The sequence below is a fragment of the Pseudochaenichthys georgianus genome, chromosome 3 (assembly GCF_902827115.2).
Source record: "Pseudochaenichthys georgianus chromosome 3, fPseGeo1.2, whole genome shotgun sequence".
NCBI lineage: Eukaryota > Metazoa > Chordata > Actinopteri > Perciformes > Channichthyidae > Pseudochaenichthys > Pseudochaenichthys georgianus.
Window position 1 is genome coordinate 49773297 of NC_047505.1, and position 17804 is coordinate 49791100.

The 17804-nt window shown below is 39.8% G+C and overlaps 1 protein-coding gene across 1 annotated transcript in view; it reads left to right on the plus strand.

Moving 5' to 3' along the window:
- Positions 1 to 17804, plus strand: part of LOC117443441 (leucine-rich repeat-containing protein 49) — a 73318-nt gene that overhangs the window by 12913 nt on the left and 42601 nt on the right. The window contains exons 9-11 of the mRNA XM_034079430.1: positions 3528 to 3589; positions 9751 to 9898; positions 17061 to 17144. Of these exons, the coding sequence (XP_033935321.1) occupies positions 3528 to 3589; positions 9751 to 9898; positions 17061 to 17144 (294 nt within the window). The remainder of the gene's footprint in view (positions 1 to 3527; positions 3590 to 9750; positions 9899 to 17060; positions 17145 to 17804) is intronic.

Sequence of the window (17804 nt, forward strand, 5' to 3'; positions counted from 1 at the left end):
GAGAGTATGTGTGTGAAGAAGCAGGAAGTAAAAAGGAGCTCACCTTGTGGTATAACCGGCAAGAGAGAAAGCCTTTGAGCTCCAGACTGTTTCAGAGAGGATCCTTGATGATCCATGATATGGCGTTTCATCACCGCAGCATTTAGTTTAGACGGTAGCTGCCGGGTCCCGCATGAGCTCAGACCCCTCCTTTTTTATTATCAATATATATATATTTCTTTAAAGCTTCATCCCCAAATCAGCACTTTAGAAACAGGAAGTGAAATAGAGGGATATGAGGCATGGCTAGAATGGGTGATCTGTTTGGTATTTTGAGCAAAACACTTCATAGCCATGTTCTTTATATATTTTTATCTGAGACCTGTGCTATTGCCTAAAGATAGCATGATAGGTCCACTTTAATGGTGTTTTTAATGCTGGGCAAACATCAACTTCCGGTATGAAAACACACTGTCATATCGCAAAGTAATGGCTCTTTTCAGTGATTGTGTGCTTTTAATAATTTAATAGGAATGAGAGCGTAACAATGAAAGTAAAACAAAAAACACCTCGTACACATTTTAAGATTAATCTATACCATGGATCTGATGCTGCGCTGCATTGAAATAGATTGAAAATAAATCTGACACTGATGGTTGTGATGAGCTAACTTATTTTATTTCGATGGACAATGCACAGTGCTGCACTACAAACAGACTAATGTCTACTGTCATTATTTTTCTACCGCATGCTAGTTCTTTTTGCTCTAAAGAAACAACTTGCCTGCATAGTTTTATTTATCAGCTCTCATGCGAAGATATCAAACATCTAACAGAGCTGCATCACTAAGTTTGAACTTCTGGTAAGTTTGAGCGAGTGCTCTTTGATTTGTTTAATCTCACCAAGAGAGTTTCCTATTGGTTATTGATTTGGATGAATCCTGTTGTATGTGCCCCATTCTTTGTTCTACAACTCGTATATGATTTAGATGAAACTAGACAATCCTGCGTACAAAGTGTTCACTAAAGATTTACAATTATTTCATTATATTATTACCAGAGACAAGGGGTGTCAAACTCAAGGCCCGGGGGCCAAATCCGGCCCGCGACTTCATTTAATGTGGCCCTACAAGAGCTCTGAAAGAATAATATAATGTTTATTATACGGTTACATGGCGATTTTCAGAAGCACGTTGCCCATAAACTACATGTCCCACAATGCATCTCAAATGTATTTTTTCAGAATTTGACTTTTTTTTTTTTACATTTTCTTTTTTTTCCTTCAGAATTGGACTTTTTTTCAGAATTTGACTTTTTTCAGAATTTGTCTTTTCTTTCTTCAAAATGTCACTTTTTTTTTTACATTTTCACTTTCTTTCCAGAATTTGGCAAAAATAAAGGAAATCATTTTGTGACATTCTCACTGAAGAGACTTCCAATGATTTGCCCTAGACTTCTGCTTTCAGACGTAGTTAATTATTAAGTTATTACCCTATCCGATAATGATCCAATGCAGAGGCAATAATTAAGCAATAGCCCACGAAAGGCCGTGGTATATGGTCATTACAGTATATCACAGTTAAGGGGCGTGGTTCGGCCCAACGCGAAGCAGCATGTGGCAATATGAAAGAAAAATACACACTCTAATTGAAATAGTTTTTATTAGTAAATAAATAGTGATGTTCAAAATAAAATAGTCCCTTGCCTTCTGCACAAAACATAGTGCGAGGTGGTTGCTATGCAACAACACTAACAGCTATTGCGAACATATTAGACAGAGAGTGTTGATCGATTATTTGGCTATTTATTTACATTAATTTGTATGTTGCCGTTTATTGTGCAGCCACTGAAAACCTGTCCAGCATCAGTAGCATGGCTTACGTGGTTACTTGTTGAGGTTGTTCTAGGCTGTTGCTTGGCGTGGTGAGAATATTGCTCCACTTTCTCCGGTCCCCGAGATTCGGCTTGCAGCAGCTCTGGAGAGAGCTTTCGCACCTGTGGCCACTAACGGTCATAATGTCTCTGCTTTGTTTCAAGACCCGCATCAGAAAGCTTTTGAATGGTGGTACTTTTCCAGTTGGTCTACCTGCTCTTCACGTAGCTCTGCATGTCGTAGTTTAGGTGCTTTTTTCCCTGGAGATAGGCACTGCTCTATCCACTCCTCCATAGTAAGGCCACCCGGAGGTTGAAGTTAACCTTAAATGTGTCCATCTTAAGCTTTGTAAGTTAGTTAGTTTCGTAACGGACGTAATGTAACAGTTGTAACGGTTGTAGCTTTTCTCAGACGCGGAGGGATACTGACTCGTGAAAAGTAACTACAATTCTACGCGTGATATACGCTCATTATATCACAGCTAAGAACCAATCAGATTGCTTGATTTGACTTGTCCGTTTTATAATGTCATATAATACATACGTTTATATTAAATATTTACATATATTTTCTTATAGTCTTAAAGTTACAACCGGCGCTTTGAGTGCAACCAAAATGCTGATGTGGCCCGCGATGAAATTGAGTTTGACACCCCTGCCAGAGACTAAGCATCAACAATGTATCGCAACACTTCTTAACAGTCTCAAGCTCCTGATGTTGAAACTGTACTTTAGTGAGTATTTTGCCTCTTAGAATCTATGAAACGAGGTGAGTAACTATGTACTAAATGTATACTGTATGGTGTGCGGCCGGGGGTGGTAGGAGTTTCTCTGCACGATGAGAGTCTGCTGCAGTGTTGGAACCAGCCTCTGCAGAGGAGCTAGCGTAGCTGAAATGCTAATAGGCTGATCTGATTTGAATGGAGACTGGCAACAGTTCTGGAGGAGGCTGTGAAGGCGGTGGCTGCATCACGGGCGGACTCTGATGCTGCTGAATCAGACTGGGAGTGTCCTCTCTGCCTCCAGCATGAGCAACACGAGCCATCCACACACACACACACACGCGCACACACACACACACACACACACACACACACACACACACACACACACACACACACACACACACACGCACAACAGTCTGTGTGATTGTGGCATCGCTACATCCCTGTTTGCTCACCAGCAGCGTCTCTTTACCCCATCCTCTGACTCAATGCTGCATTGCCTCAGCTGCCTGATGGAGGAACAGCCCTCATGCCAGACTTTCCATTCAATCAACCCAAGCTATTGTTCTTGCGTGACGACTCTGACGAGATACAGTAGCCGAGCGACTGCATGTACAGTATATGTGTTCTCGTGGCATTGCGCCTCCTGCAGCAGGGGATCTCTGCATTAGGGCACACTCCACTCTCCCTCCCCTCCCCCCTTTCCTCCTCTCTCTCCTGCCCCTCCTCTCCATGTGCAGACAAGGCAGCGTGCTGTGTGTCTGTGTGTGTGTGTGTGTGTGCGTGTGCGTGCATGCGCAGGGTGGATGCTGAAAGCTGCAAGGTGACCGAGGGAATGGAGAAGGATACAGAGCTCTGACGAGATGCAGTGTCCTCTTCCAGAACATCCTCTCCTCTTCACATCCCTCCATTTCTCCCTGTTCTCTTCACCTCTTTCTCTTTCTCCTTCCAGACTGAGGTGGACCTCCTGCCCTGCTTGCAGTGCCTCTTTCTCAGCTGCAACATCATCACCAGGTAAGCTCTCGTACCGCTTAACTCCCTCCTCTCCGCAGATGGCGTCTGGACATTTCCACGTCCACTCCCTCGGCTCTTGGCGGGGGCCTGGCCAGCACGCTGCAGGCAGGCAGGACACACACAAACACACACACTAAACACACTGGGGCGGCAGTTACTGTAACCTAGAAAGCACTAACCTAGATAGGTTCTGTATTGTTAGGAATAAGCCTGCTATTATCTAAGAAATGGGTGTGCCTATAAAGTTATTTAAAGCCGGCTAAGAGAGAGGAGCTCACTTTCTTTGAGATTTAACGACACACTTGAAGGTTGAGTGGATGAAGTAGCAGCATCGCTAGGTGAGACGTGCATGTAGGATGAATGAGAGGTGTCTTTTCTTGCCTGCTTTATGCACTTTTGCCCATATCTGGGTTTTGCTTTTAAGTGACGTGTTTCTCCCTCTCTGCGCTCAGAGATGTTAACTTGTTAAAGCAACGTAGCGGTCCCACTAAATAAGGGTGCCTCGAGGAGGGGCCTGTACTGTACGTGGGATTCAGGATAGGACAGTCTTTACTATCCTCCCTGACCACAGTCACCTTGTGCTGTGATACATCTGACCCGACACCTCTCAAACAGCCCTGCTCTTATTGTGTGTAGCTCAGAGACGATCATGAGTCATGACATAGAAAGAGGCAGCAGACATTGTATGTGCAGATGTATTACATTACAGAGAGACATTGTAAGTAAATAATAATAATTATGAAGTAATTTATATGTGTTCACTTCTTCTACTTATTGTTGTTATACTATTATGACCTTATGGTAAATGCGTCTTTAAATCAATTACTGTTTTGAATGCATGCTCACCGTAGCATTTGAGAAACCAGCTGTGTGTACGTTTTGCATTTGCCCAATGCTGATAGGAGAACAGCTGTGCTCTGTTGCTAGGTAGTGGCACAGAGCTCACTTGGTGCAGTCAGGTTGCCCAGTACAGGATGATGGAGCTACATCCACATCCTCATGTTTCTTTTCCTCATCTAAATCTGACTTTACCTGCTTAAATTAAATACTTTAAGAATCCAGAGTAAGACAGATGTCAGAAAGACATTTTTTTCTTCTTCGATGGACCTTAGGGACAAGAGGATGTTGACTTTTTATTACTGCAACTATTATTGAGTGGTTTTATAAAAGTAATTATACCCAAGTGGTCACCGCGATAATTAATGCAACAATTATGATAAATGCATCAGATACACCTTCAGGATTTTTCAAAAACAGATCCCTATGGTGCGTTAGAATATTATATAATTATTCAAAGCATGGGAATTAATAAAACATAACCTTATTTAGTGTGTGTGTTATAGTCTAACATCTACAGTAACATATATTGCACTTTAGGTAGCTCTTGTATCTCCTCTTGCACTTTACATGTCGTTGCTGCCATATTGTATTACCATGTCATAAATACTCTGCTGCTCTTGCTCTCTTGCACTTTTTGCCTAACATGTATTTTGTTTTTGCTATGTTTGTCAAATGTAATTTTCTTAAATGTTTTTATGTGAGGGACTGCGGATGGAAATGAGCTCAAAGCTAAATCTGGCACTATTACGCTTGACACATTTTAATGTTTTAAGTGTTCATTACCGTGCTTTGTCCCTGCCGAATAAACGATTAAACAAATAATAAAATAAAATATGCATGTTCTCTGACTGGTTCAGATATTGCAAATTAAGGAAGTGAATTGGGAAATGATCATAGAGTTCTTTATTTAATAGTTCATCAGGGGTTTATCATCTGGCTCGGCTCAGGTACAGTGCAGAGGGTTTATACGTAGTTCCAGGCGTATGATTCATCAACGCTATTATCACAAATTAGCCGTCTCCTCAGCGTAACTTGGCTTGGTTGTGGTTTTCCATGTCTTCCTTTGCCACGGGGTGATTTCATCAGAGTAGTGAATATGTTTCCCTTCACTGCCCCCTGTGTAATGCCAGGCTGCTGGAGAGCCGGCTAAATTACCAGTTTGTCATGTTGTGTTTCATCCTGTTAATAAAGCGTAGATTAAAGAATTCAACCACAGATACAGTGGGGGGTGGTTGTCTTGTTAGACTTAAGGGATAGTTCAGATTACTTAAAGTAGCACTTTTCTGAAGTAAGTGAATTAGCTACAGTAGATGGAGGTAGACACACCCCTCAGTTTAAAGGGGACCTATCATGCAAAATGCACTTTATGATGTCTTTTATACATAACTATGTGTCCCCGGTGTGTCGGGGAACTCACGCAGCGTCAGAAAGTAAAACCCCCCTCTATTTTCCTCCGTACCCAAATCTCTAAAAACGGGGCTACAACGAAGCTGATTTGCGTCCGATATGACGTAATATCTGAAATGTGGACCCACGGGCCAATCAGAAACGTTGCTATCAGAAACAATGCCCGACTGCTTTGGACGTAATATGGTCGGTGTTTACATTAGCATGGCTAACACTCAGAGCTAACCTGTACTGGAGAGCATGTGTGTGAAGAAGCAGGAAGTAAAAAGGAACTCACCTTGTGGTATAACCGGCAAGAGAGAAAGCCTTTGAGCTCCAGACTGTTTCAGAGAGAATCCTTGATAATCCATGATATGGCGTTTCATCACGGCAGCATTTAGTTTAGACGGTAGCTGCCGGGTCCCGCATGAACTCAGCCCCTTCGGGGTTTTTTTTTTAAAGCTTCATACCCAAATCAGCACTTTTGCAACAGGAAGTGAAATAGAGGGATATGAGGCATGGCTAGAATGGGTGATCTGTTTGGTATTTTGAGCAAAACACTTCATAGACATGTTTTTCATATATTTTTATATATCTGAGACCTGTGCTATTGCCTACACATAGCATGTTTGGTCCACTTTAAGTTTCAAATGTTCATATAACCAAATCAATACCAGTTGAAGTAAACACTTTTTACAATATTTAAACTGCTTTATCATGCCATCAGACCACCCTGATCAAGAGTGAACTGAAACTCTCATCTTTGATCTTGTTACAGCCACCAGACCCCATTCACAACAAAAGTAATCTTACCTGGCAGACCACAGGAGTTGTTGGTCTACTGCTGTGATGATGGGGTTTCATGTTTTTGTGTGACTTGTGTGGTTAGTTTGGATTCACCAATTCAACACACACAAACAAAACAATACAGGCGGCAGCAACTGCTTTGTTTTTCAAAAGATAAAAATACTCTTTTTATACATGGAGACTGGGGAATGATAGCAGCTCTAGTTCCTTGTGAGAAAGGGCTGTCTGGGAAAAGTTGTGAAAATATTGTAATTATAGCGACACTTTAACTGATATTGATTTGTTTTAGAGATATGCTTTTCTTTAGACCCTATCCACAGTAGTTCCTTTCGTTGTTACCATGCAGTAACTACTGTCTGTTTTTCTAAACTGGAGGTTTAACTGCCGCTATATCCGGAGAATAAGGATAGGATAAGTACCCTCATGCAACCCCACTTTAAAACAATCCAAAATATCCCTTGAAGAAAGGGATGACTCATGTTTCCTAAAACATAGTTACCTCCCCATACATGTTGAACACAAATACCTGTACTTTCTACTTCTTACATTTTGAACCCAAATACCTGTACTTTCTACTTCTTACATGTTGAACACAAATACCTGTACTTTCTACTTCTTACATTTTGAACCCAAATACCTGTACTTTCTACTTCTTACATGTTGAACACAAATACCTGTACTTTCTACTTCTTACATGTTGAACTCAAATACCTGTACTTTCTACTTCTCACATGTTGAACCCAAATACCTGTACTTTCTACTTCTTACATTTTGAACCCAAATACCTGTACTTTCTACTTCTTACATGTTGAACACAAATACCTGTACTTTCTACTTCTTACATTTTGAACCCAAATACCTGAACTTTCTACTTCTTACATGTTGAACTCAAATACCTGAACTTTCTACTTCTTACATTTTGAACCCAAATACCTGAACTTTCTACTTCTTACATGTTGAACCCAAATACCTGTACTTTCTACTTCTTACATTTTGAACCCAAATACCTGTACTTTCTACTTCTTACATGTTGAACACAAATACCTGTACTTTCTACTTCTTACATGTTGAACTCAAATACCTGTACTTTCTACTTCTTACATGTTGAACACAAATACCTGTACTTTCTACTTCTTACATGTTGAACACAAATACCTGTACTTTCTACATCTTACATGTTGAACACAAATACCTGTACTTTCTACTTCTTACATGTTGAACACAAATACCTGTACTTTTTACTTCTTACATGTTGAACCCAAATACCTGTACTTTCTACTTCTTACATTTTGAACCCAAATACCTGTACTTTCTACTTCTTACATGTTGAACACAAATACCTGTACTTTCTACTTCTTACATGTTGAACTCAAATACCTGTACTTTCTACTTCTTACATGTTGAACACAAATACCTGTACTTTCTACTTCTTACATGTTGAACTCAAATACCTGTACTTTCTACTTCTTACATGTTGAACTCAAATACCTGTACTTTCTACTTCTTACATGTTGAACACAAATACCTGAACTTTCTACTTCTTACATGTTGAACACAAATACCTGTACTTTCTACTTCTTACATGTTGAACCCAAATACCTGTACTTTCTACTTCTTACATGTTGAACACAAATACCTGTACTTTCTACTTCTTACATGTTGAACACAAATACCTGTACTTTCTACTTCTTACATGTTGAACACAAATACCTGTACTTTCTACTGATTACATGTTGAACACAAATACCTGTACTTTCTACTTCTTACATATTGAACTCAAATACCTGTACTTTCTACTTCTTACATTTTGAACACAAATACCTGTACTTTCTACTTCTTACATATTGAACACAAATACCTGTACTTTCTACTTCTTACATTTTGAACACAAATACCTGTACTTTCTACTTCTTACATGTTGAACACAAATACCTGTACTTTCTACTTCTTATATGTTGAACACAAATACCTGTACTTTCTACTTCTTACATGTTGAACCCAAATACCTGTACTTTCTACTTCTTACATTTTAAACACAAATACCTGTACTTTCTACTTCTTACATGTTAAACCCAAATACCTGTACTTTCTACTTCTGACATGTTGAACACAAATACCTGTACTTTCTACTTCTTACATGTTGAACCCAAATACCTGTACTTTCTACTTCTTACATGTTGAACCCAAATACCTGTACTTTCTACATCTTACATGTTGAACACACATACCTGTACTTTCTACTTCTTACATGTTGAACACAAATACCTGTACTTTTTACTTCTTACATGTTGAACACAAATACCTGTACTTTCTACATCTTACATGTTGAACACAAATACCTGTACTTTCTACTTCTTACATGTTGAACCCAAATACCTGTACTTTCTACTTCCTACATGTTGAACACAAATACCTGTACTTTCTACTTCTCACATGTTGAACCCAAATACCTGTACTTTCTACTTCTCACATGTTGAACCCAAATACCTGTACTTTCTACTTCATACATGTTGAACACAAATACCTGTACTTTCTACTTCTTACATGTTGAACCCAAATACCTGTACTTTCTACTTCTTACATGTTGAACACAAATACCTGTACTTTCTACTTCCTACATGTTGAACACAAATACCTGTACTTTCTACTTCTCTCATTTCCCAAATAGCTGGTTCCTTTAGTCTGAATGTGTGTCTGGTGCGTGATCATTATTCTTTAGAGTCACTGCGTGCCTATTGATTTGAACACGATCCGTGTATCCATCACTTCCTGGTCTTCTCTAAAGAAGAGGGACCAATGGAAACGTCGTCATGTTGCCGTTGTTCAGCATGGAAACATTCATTAGCGAACAATGACATTATTGTTCTGTTAATATAAAGGGAGGTCAGGTACTCTTTAAAGCAGCTGCTAGCTATGGGTACTTTTTACTTAAGTACTTTTCAAAGCCCTCTTTACTTTGACTTGAGTAAAGAAGTTTAGTCAGTACTTCTACTTTCACCAGAGTATTTTTGAACACGAGTATCTGTACTTCTACTTGAGTAAAGGATGTGTGTACTTTTGCCATCTCTGTGTGTTTGTATATCTTTGACTCTGGGTCTCAATCAAATAATTGTTTTATTTTCGTGCAGTGTCGATCAGCTAGCCTGCCTCGGAGAGTCGCGCTCCCTTTCTGAGCTCACCCTGGATGGGAATCCTGTAGCCCTGGAGACATGGTACAAGCAGGCCGTCCTGCGCTGTGTGCTTCATCTGAAACAGCTGGACATGAAGCGCATCACAGTAAGAACCCACTCTCTAACTGTGTGTGTGTGTGTGTGTGTGTGTGTGTGTGTGTGTGCGCGCGCGTGCGTGCGTGCGTGCGTGCGCTTACAAGTTCAAAAGTCCACTGGCCAAATTCGGCTAATTATATCTGAAAATTAGGTTTTCTAAAATTAGTTTATTGTCCATTTTAAAAATGTTCCTTTATCCTCTACTTATTTTTTTTGACATGCCACACTTGTATGTAACTTCAGCATCATCAATCATGATGAAATGGAAAGAGGGTGTATACTGCAGAGTTATGATGACCAACCTATGGTGGAATGTGAGGAAGCACATTTACTCAAGCATTGCACGTATTTTTATTTTTTGATACTTTTACTGCACTACATTTTAGACGCTGATGTAATTTTGAATCTACTAAATGTATCTGACAGCTTTAGATACTAAGCAGATTGATGACATATACATAAGCTAATGAATACACATTCAAATGTAAAAACACCCAACAGCAATATCCAAAATATTCAAATGAGCTCCACCTTTACTCGCTGTGATGAACCCACAAGGCACTTTTTAAATTGAGGTACCGGAGTCGATTTTAATGCCAATACTTTTGGACTTTTACTAAAGTAAGATTTTTTTATGCAGGACTTTATAGTATACAATAAAATACTACTAAAAACTTCCACCACTGCCATTTTATAGCTACAGTACAATATAAATCTCTCAGAACCCATGCTTGTGTTGTATTTGTTCATAAGCCGTAATTGCATCTGATCACATGTTCAGCTAATGACCCTAAGCTTAATGTCACATTCTGTTACTGTACATCTTTAACATGACCATGTCTTGAATAGAATATATCTTTATTGTCATCACAGTGTTTCCCCTTGGATGGAGCCATAGCAGCGGTGCTAAGGCACGCAGGCCTAGCAAAATGTGAGCACGGAGCACGTGGAATTTGTTTGTGTGCGTGCGAAGTGCGCCCCGCCAATATGTTTCTATGTGTCTGCCAGCACAAGAAATATCCATAACAAACCATCAAAATCAAATGTATGCAATTTAATTATTTTGATCTGCTTTAGTTGGGGGTGGACCTCACATCCTCTAGGGGGGTCCGGGGGCATGCACCCCCGGGAAGAGATTTTTTTTTAAATGTTGAAGTTAAATGCATCAATCTGGTGCACTTTGAGAGCAACATGAATTTATGGATACAGCTCTCAACACTCATATGAAAGGGAGCTTTATACTTTTCAATGATCCAAACATCTTTAGAATATTATCACAACCAATAACAAATCATTTAAACTGGTTTATTCTTATCTTATGTTACCTAGTTAGCATTCTTTCTTTCTATTTATGCATATTTTACTAATAACTCCCCTTTTAAACTTTTTTTTTTTTTTACTGTCCTATAGTACACATTAGAATGATTTCTTACTTTATTTTTTACAACTATATTAAATAGATAAAGGTGCTCTCTCTAGCTCTCTCTCTGTCTCGCTCGCTCACAGAGGCTGTGTGCTCCTCCTTTATTAGTATATAAGTGCTTTGTTAATAGTTCTATCGCTCGAAGTGGAGTCGAAAGAGATGAGTTTTCAGTCTGCGCCGGAAGGTGTGTAAGCTTTCTGCTGTCCTGATGTCAATGGGGAACTCATTCCACCATCTTCGAGCCAGGATAGCAAACCCACGTGTTTTTGCTGATGGGAACTTGGGTCCCCCTCGCAGTGAGGGTGCAGCGAGCCGTTTGGCTGATGCAGAGCGAAGTGCACGTGCTGGGGTGTACGGTTTAACCATGTCCTGGATGTAGGAAGGGCCAGATCCATTCGCAGCATGGTACCAGAACCTGCGTGGCTTTCTGGGTCAGCTGGGGACGCATCCTCCTGATGTTGTGAAGTGTGTATCTGCAGCAGCGGGTTGTAGCAGCGATGTTTGCAGTGAAGGACAGTTTGTTATCTAGGGTCACACCCAGATTCCTTGCAGTCTGAGTCGGGGAAACAACAGAGGTGCCGATGTTGATTGTTAGGTCAAGAGTGGGACAATCTTTTCCCGGAAGGAAAAGCAGTTCAGTCTTGTCAAGGTTGAGCTTGAGATGATGAGCAGACATCCACTGAGAGATGTCAGCTAGACAAGCAGAGATGCGTGCGACGACCTGGGTCTCTGAGCGGGGAAAGGACAGAATTAATTATAGGGGAAACACTGCATCATACAAAGTACAACAACATTTCTTTGGCAACTCTCACTGCAGTAAAACATAGACACAATAAGAAATAAGAGAGCCAAGCCGCTGCGTCTGCACCAGTGTTCATTTCGTCAACGAAAACTATGACGAAAAATGTTCGTCAACAACCTTTTTTACACGACAAAGACGAGACGAGGACGAGCTAAACATAGATTCTTGATAATAAAAACTATGACGAAATGTATATTTCGTTTTCGTTGACGAGACGGGACTAAGGTGTTAATGGTGGACTATCGGACATTCAAAATGCGGGGTAAGTGCAAGTGTCCGTCTTGTCTGTCAAAATGCATCTTACGTTTCTAACTTGCAATATCATTATTTCCGCTCTCTTCACTCCAGAAAAGCGATCTCCCTGTGTCTCTCTCTGTGTGCGGGGGGCGGGGCCTAACTCTCTCCCTCTCTCTCTGTATGCTGGGGGCGGGGCCTAACAGACGCTGCAGTGGCGTGCACACAGATTTTTAAGAGTAGTACTGCTAAAAACAGTCTATGCTAAAAACCTTAACGATACCCGTCCCTAGATAAGTAAAGTGTTAAGAGAGTGAAATGTTGCTTTACGGATTTCAACACTTGATGCTGTCACATTGAGTCCAATTTCAGATAGCTGTATTTGCCTAACTGAATTAGTTTAAAGAGAGAAAACATTTTGACTAAAAGTTGACTAAAATGTAACCATTTTTCATCGACTAAAACGACAACAACCATTTCCGTCTAAAGTCTAAGACTAAATAAAAAATAGCTAGAAAAAAATAGTGTCGGGGAGGATAAAAAATAATTTTGGGACGAATTTGGGACGAGAGTTAAAATAAAAATACCCTGCTAACTCCACTACAAACGGCGATGAAAATGAAACCGACTGCACGTTTTGTGTAGCACACAGTTATTAAACCGCCTTGTCAACATAAACACCATGATAAACACACACGCACAAAACATTTAGAAACCCGTGCTGTGCCGCTGGCTGTGCCCGCGAATTCCTGGCTCGCAAATGTGCGGGTCTAGCTATGTACGAGTATGTGTATTTCGCGGGTTGAGTGATGGTAACGTTAAGCTCCAACGTTATCGGACTTTTTATCGGAACAGGAGACATTTAAAAAATATATGTCAGATGTATTATTGCTACATACACATTATATCGCAGTTTTAGTTTCACCAACTCCGTTTCTAATATACAATAAGACTACAACATGCGTCTATGATGTATTTTCGAGCTTTCCAATCCAGACGAGATCTCTCTCTCCCGTCTGGGTGCGAGGGGGCGGGGCCGTTTGTAAAGGTCTCCTGACTGTGTTACAGACCGTCATCCTGGTTAGCGGTTACTCTGGGTTCTGTCTTCAGGACAGTGTTGGATTGTGTTGTTAATTGGATGGGACTTGATTGGATTCAATATTAGAGTAATTTTCTCATTTGTGTGTTTGTTTAAATATATTTGGCGTTTGTTTCTGTGATTGAATGATTTACTCAAATAAAAAGGTTGATGAATTACCATCTAATGATTTGTATGATGTTTTATTTATGTTAAAGGTCACTTTGAATGATTTTAACTAATGATAATGTAGAAAAACTAACATTTTAAATTCGGGACGGTCCACATTAATTTCGGGGCGGCTTAGATTGTATTTCGGGACGGTTCCGGGAGGATAGGGAAAAAAGTTAATCGAGAGCCCTGATTATGATTTTAGTCCAAATCAAACCCTGAAAGGCGGTCTCCTATTCACGGTCAACGGGGCAAGCTCCTGTAAATCTTTACGATGCAAAACCCATCTTTGTTTTCGGACATTTCTGCAGCATTCATCATGTTCCCGGTCGCGTACTAAAGGGCATAAATGCATCAGTGACTTAACTATAATTATAAACCAAGCAATCTCAATACAATGAGTATTCTCAAGCATAAACATGAAGTCATTTTATTTGCACAGCATGCCAGCCAAGTGCTGCGGTGAAACCCCAGCGTGCTTTTAGAAGCTGTCAAGCAGGGAGCACCCAGGTCTGAGCTTGCTCTTTAAGAGGAATCTGTACGTTTCACACACCTTGCCCCCAGAACACATACTGCTGATTCTTTCGAACGCTCGTAACTCCTTTTCCAACTATTTTCATGTTTTTACTTGATTTTTAAGGTCCTTGACCGGTTTGGCGAGTTTCAAAAATCCATCGTGTAATAAAAACCCCTCCAACACACTTCTGTCCTTAACTGTCAAATCTGAAAAACAGGCCGGGGGTTTCACTTCAAGAACTTTACCTTGTTTGAGTTTTGATTTGTTGTTGACAGTCAGCCTAGGACACGTTTCCATCTTTTCAAACTGTGCCATGATGTAGCTGGAGGCAGACTATGAAGCCACTGAAGATCTACATTCCCCCCTCGAACCCTTCAGCAACACTTGCCCCCAGTGCGAGTCAGATCAGATGATCAGAGATGAAATATGCCTGACTGATGGCAGGTCGGCTATTATTTATGAATGAAATCAGAATTAATACGGTAAATGAGGAGATACAGTTCTACATTTGATATTTAGGCTAAATTATTATTCACATTTCTCAGTTTCCTTTGGTATTAACCCTTGTGTTGTGTTCGAAAGCTGTTTCCGTTCATGGTGTTCGAGGGTCAATTTGGACCCATGACTTATCTCAGTCCAAATGACTATCATCCAATATTGTTTTAACTACATCATAACTAACTTATTAAGTATTCATAACCGTACAATCCTGTTGCAATTTAATGTTATGGCCCCAAAACACATTACACCACATATATGTGTGTTCAGGATCAAGTGTTAGTGTACATATTCTTTGAGAAAGGTCGAGTTCCCGTGGGGGGAGGGGGGCAGAGGGAGGGGAGACCAGGTGCATGTTGCGAAAAATGATTGTTTCAGTTGATGAAGGGGGCGGGGGAGGGGTGTCTAAAGTCAAAGATCTATCTTGATTGGGCCAAATATGACCCAGAGTCACCCAAAACAATTCTGCCGGGTCTCCCCAGACCCCAACACCAAATTATACACTTTTTTCCTTCGGACTTGGCAAAAATGGTCAAAATCAGTTCTGTAGTGTTTGCATAGCTGTTATCATGAAGCCTTGTTCCGATACAAAAAACTAGAGCGTAGTTATTATATAATTTTAACTTGAAACGGGTCACGGGAGACCCAAACACAACATAAGGGTTAAGTACTTAGAATTGTTTCAATTATTGGGAAAGCCAAAAAGAGAAACGTAATCCTCTACAGTTGGAACAGTAGGAAAGCTGTTATAGGTGGTATTGCAGTCATTATCATTTATTGACAATAAAACATATATTTCCACTCTGATTACATTATTTACTATAATTGGCAAAAAAAGCTCCTATGCCAGTTCAGTTAATCAAAAATATATATTTCTTGATCTTTAGGCTAAATTATTATTCACATTTCTCAGTTTCCTTTGGTATTAAGTTCTTAGAATTTTTTCAATTATTGAGAAAGCCACAAAGAGACTTTCACGCTGCCTTGTTAATGTTTTTTAGGGTTATATCAAATTATATTGTGGTTAGCATATGTACTTGATATTTATTTTATCTTTCTGTTTATTTTTTGGGAGTTTTTCTGTATTTGTATGATTTCAGCCCCTGCACTGGAACAAAATGCTGCTCCAAAATCAAGTAAAAGAATAATGAAAACAAGGTGTTTTCACTTGTAATAAGTAAAACAATCTGCCAATAGAACAAGTGAACATTTGCTTGGTAGATTTTTTGAAATAAGATGGGATTTTTAGATAAAGGAAATCTTGTGATTAGCTGGTAAAACTAATGTTGAACTATATCTTACCAGGATCAGTAAATGTTGTGTTACAATATAATCCTGAAATGCTCAGAAGCTTTCAGTTTTCTGATGTTCGTTGTTGATTTTCCAATAAGAATTTTTTTTAATTTTTTTTAAATCAAGTAAAATGTATTTGTTAAAACAAGATGAACCATCTTTTACAAAAACCACAGCAGCTTAAAAAACTTGTTTCGTTTGAGATACAAAATAAGATGTTTTCAAGAGTCTTGAAGACGCAAGACCCTATTTCTCACTGCATTGTTACCTCTTCAGTTATTAGGTCTTATATTGAGTGTAAAGACAAATTGACTAGAAATTAGACGAATATACTTGGCAAGATTTTGCAGTGTGTCCATTACTTCATTGCGTTCTTACGTTCAAACTCTAAATATTTGTTTTTATTCATAATGTTGTTAGATTTTAGTGCTTTGAGCTAAAACAATGTCATTCATCTGATAACTCACAGGACGGCTATTTTTTATTTTTAGGAGCTATGCTTTTTTCCCTCCCATTTCAACTTAGTTTACTTGAACCTTGACTGCATATATAATTTTGAATTAGTTAAATAAAAACAACTCTTATCTATACATTTCTGGAACTTAAATATGATTGACATATTTTTTGTATTAAACTGGAAATATTGTCGTTGACTGAAACCGTAACAACCAAATAATCAACCTATAATAGCCCATTAGAAGACCTTTTATTGCTGTTACAGGTCCCTTTGCAATCATTAAGATATCGATCAATCCCACAGAACATCTGCTGCAATGTGCTCACTTCCCCCGTGTGAGCTGTTGCTCTCCCAAAACGAGTTTACAGTAGCGACACACGCATCTCAATCCGTCCCCCCAGCTCCTGATGATTTAGCCACTATTGATCCGACAGAGGCATCGTCACAGACAGCTGAACAGCCCCCTGGCTCTCGGCTGGCACACTCAGATTGTGTTGGCAGCATTGCATTCTGGGAGTTTCGGCTTTCCCAAACAGCTGTGCTTCGGTTGATCCGAGAGTGAACATCAGACAGATAATCCTGTGATCGGTGTTTGAGTGTCTCCCATCCTCGTGGTCCCCCCCCCCCCCCCCTCTCCGCTGAATTATTCAAAACTCGTGAATGGAGCTGCTCTCTGATCGCACAAGCTATCTCTTTCAGGACGAGGATCGGCGCATGGCTGGTGTACAGGCTCGAAAGGAGGAGGAGAGGAAGAGGGAGGGTCACAAGCAGACCATTCACAAGGTACCGCTCTCAACCCATCGTGTTGTCTTTGTGTGCCTGCGCTTACAGTTTAGCAAGTGATCCTGACGGACTGCTCTTGGAGAGTAGTAACAAGTGTCCTCTGAGCGAATAGCGTCCTTTGAATACAGTGAGGGGTTGCATCGTTAGTTACTGAAGATGAGTTGAAGCTGCGTATCATAGCTCTCTGAAACGACCCCATGCCCTGCTGCTTATGAAATGTGATTAGCAGAGTTTCATGCATCCAGCTGAATGTTACACATGCTGTCGTTTGAGTACTTTGCATATTAGAGTATAAGATAGCTTTAATAATCATTTTAGGATCCAGATTATATTTACGATATGATAATACTTTATTGTCAGAACAAGTCTGACATTCTTCTTGCATCACAGAAGCACCATTTGCAACGTCAACAAGGACGAATATTCCAGACAAGAAACAAGGGAACAGACATTTAACACAACATCACGATCACTCAAGAGAAACATGTTAAGACCCTCTATCCGGTCTTAACTCTTTATTTAGTCTGAGGACGGACTGGTGCACAGTTTAGTGTTTGTTTGGACAATAATGAACTCTTTGATGAAAAAAGCTCAAAAATATTTACCTTTTTTTGTCTTAACGTATGTATTTGTTTTATCATTGAAGCTGTGTAGGACAAT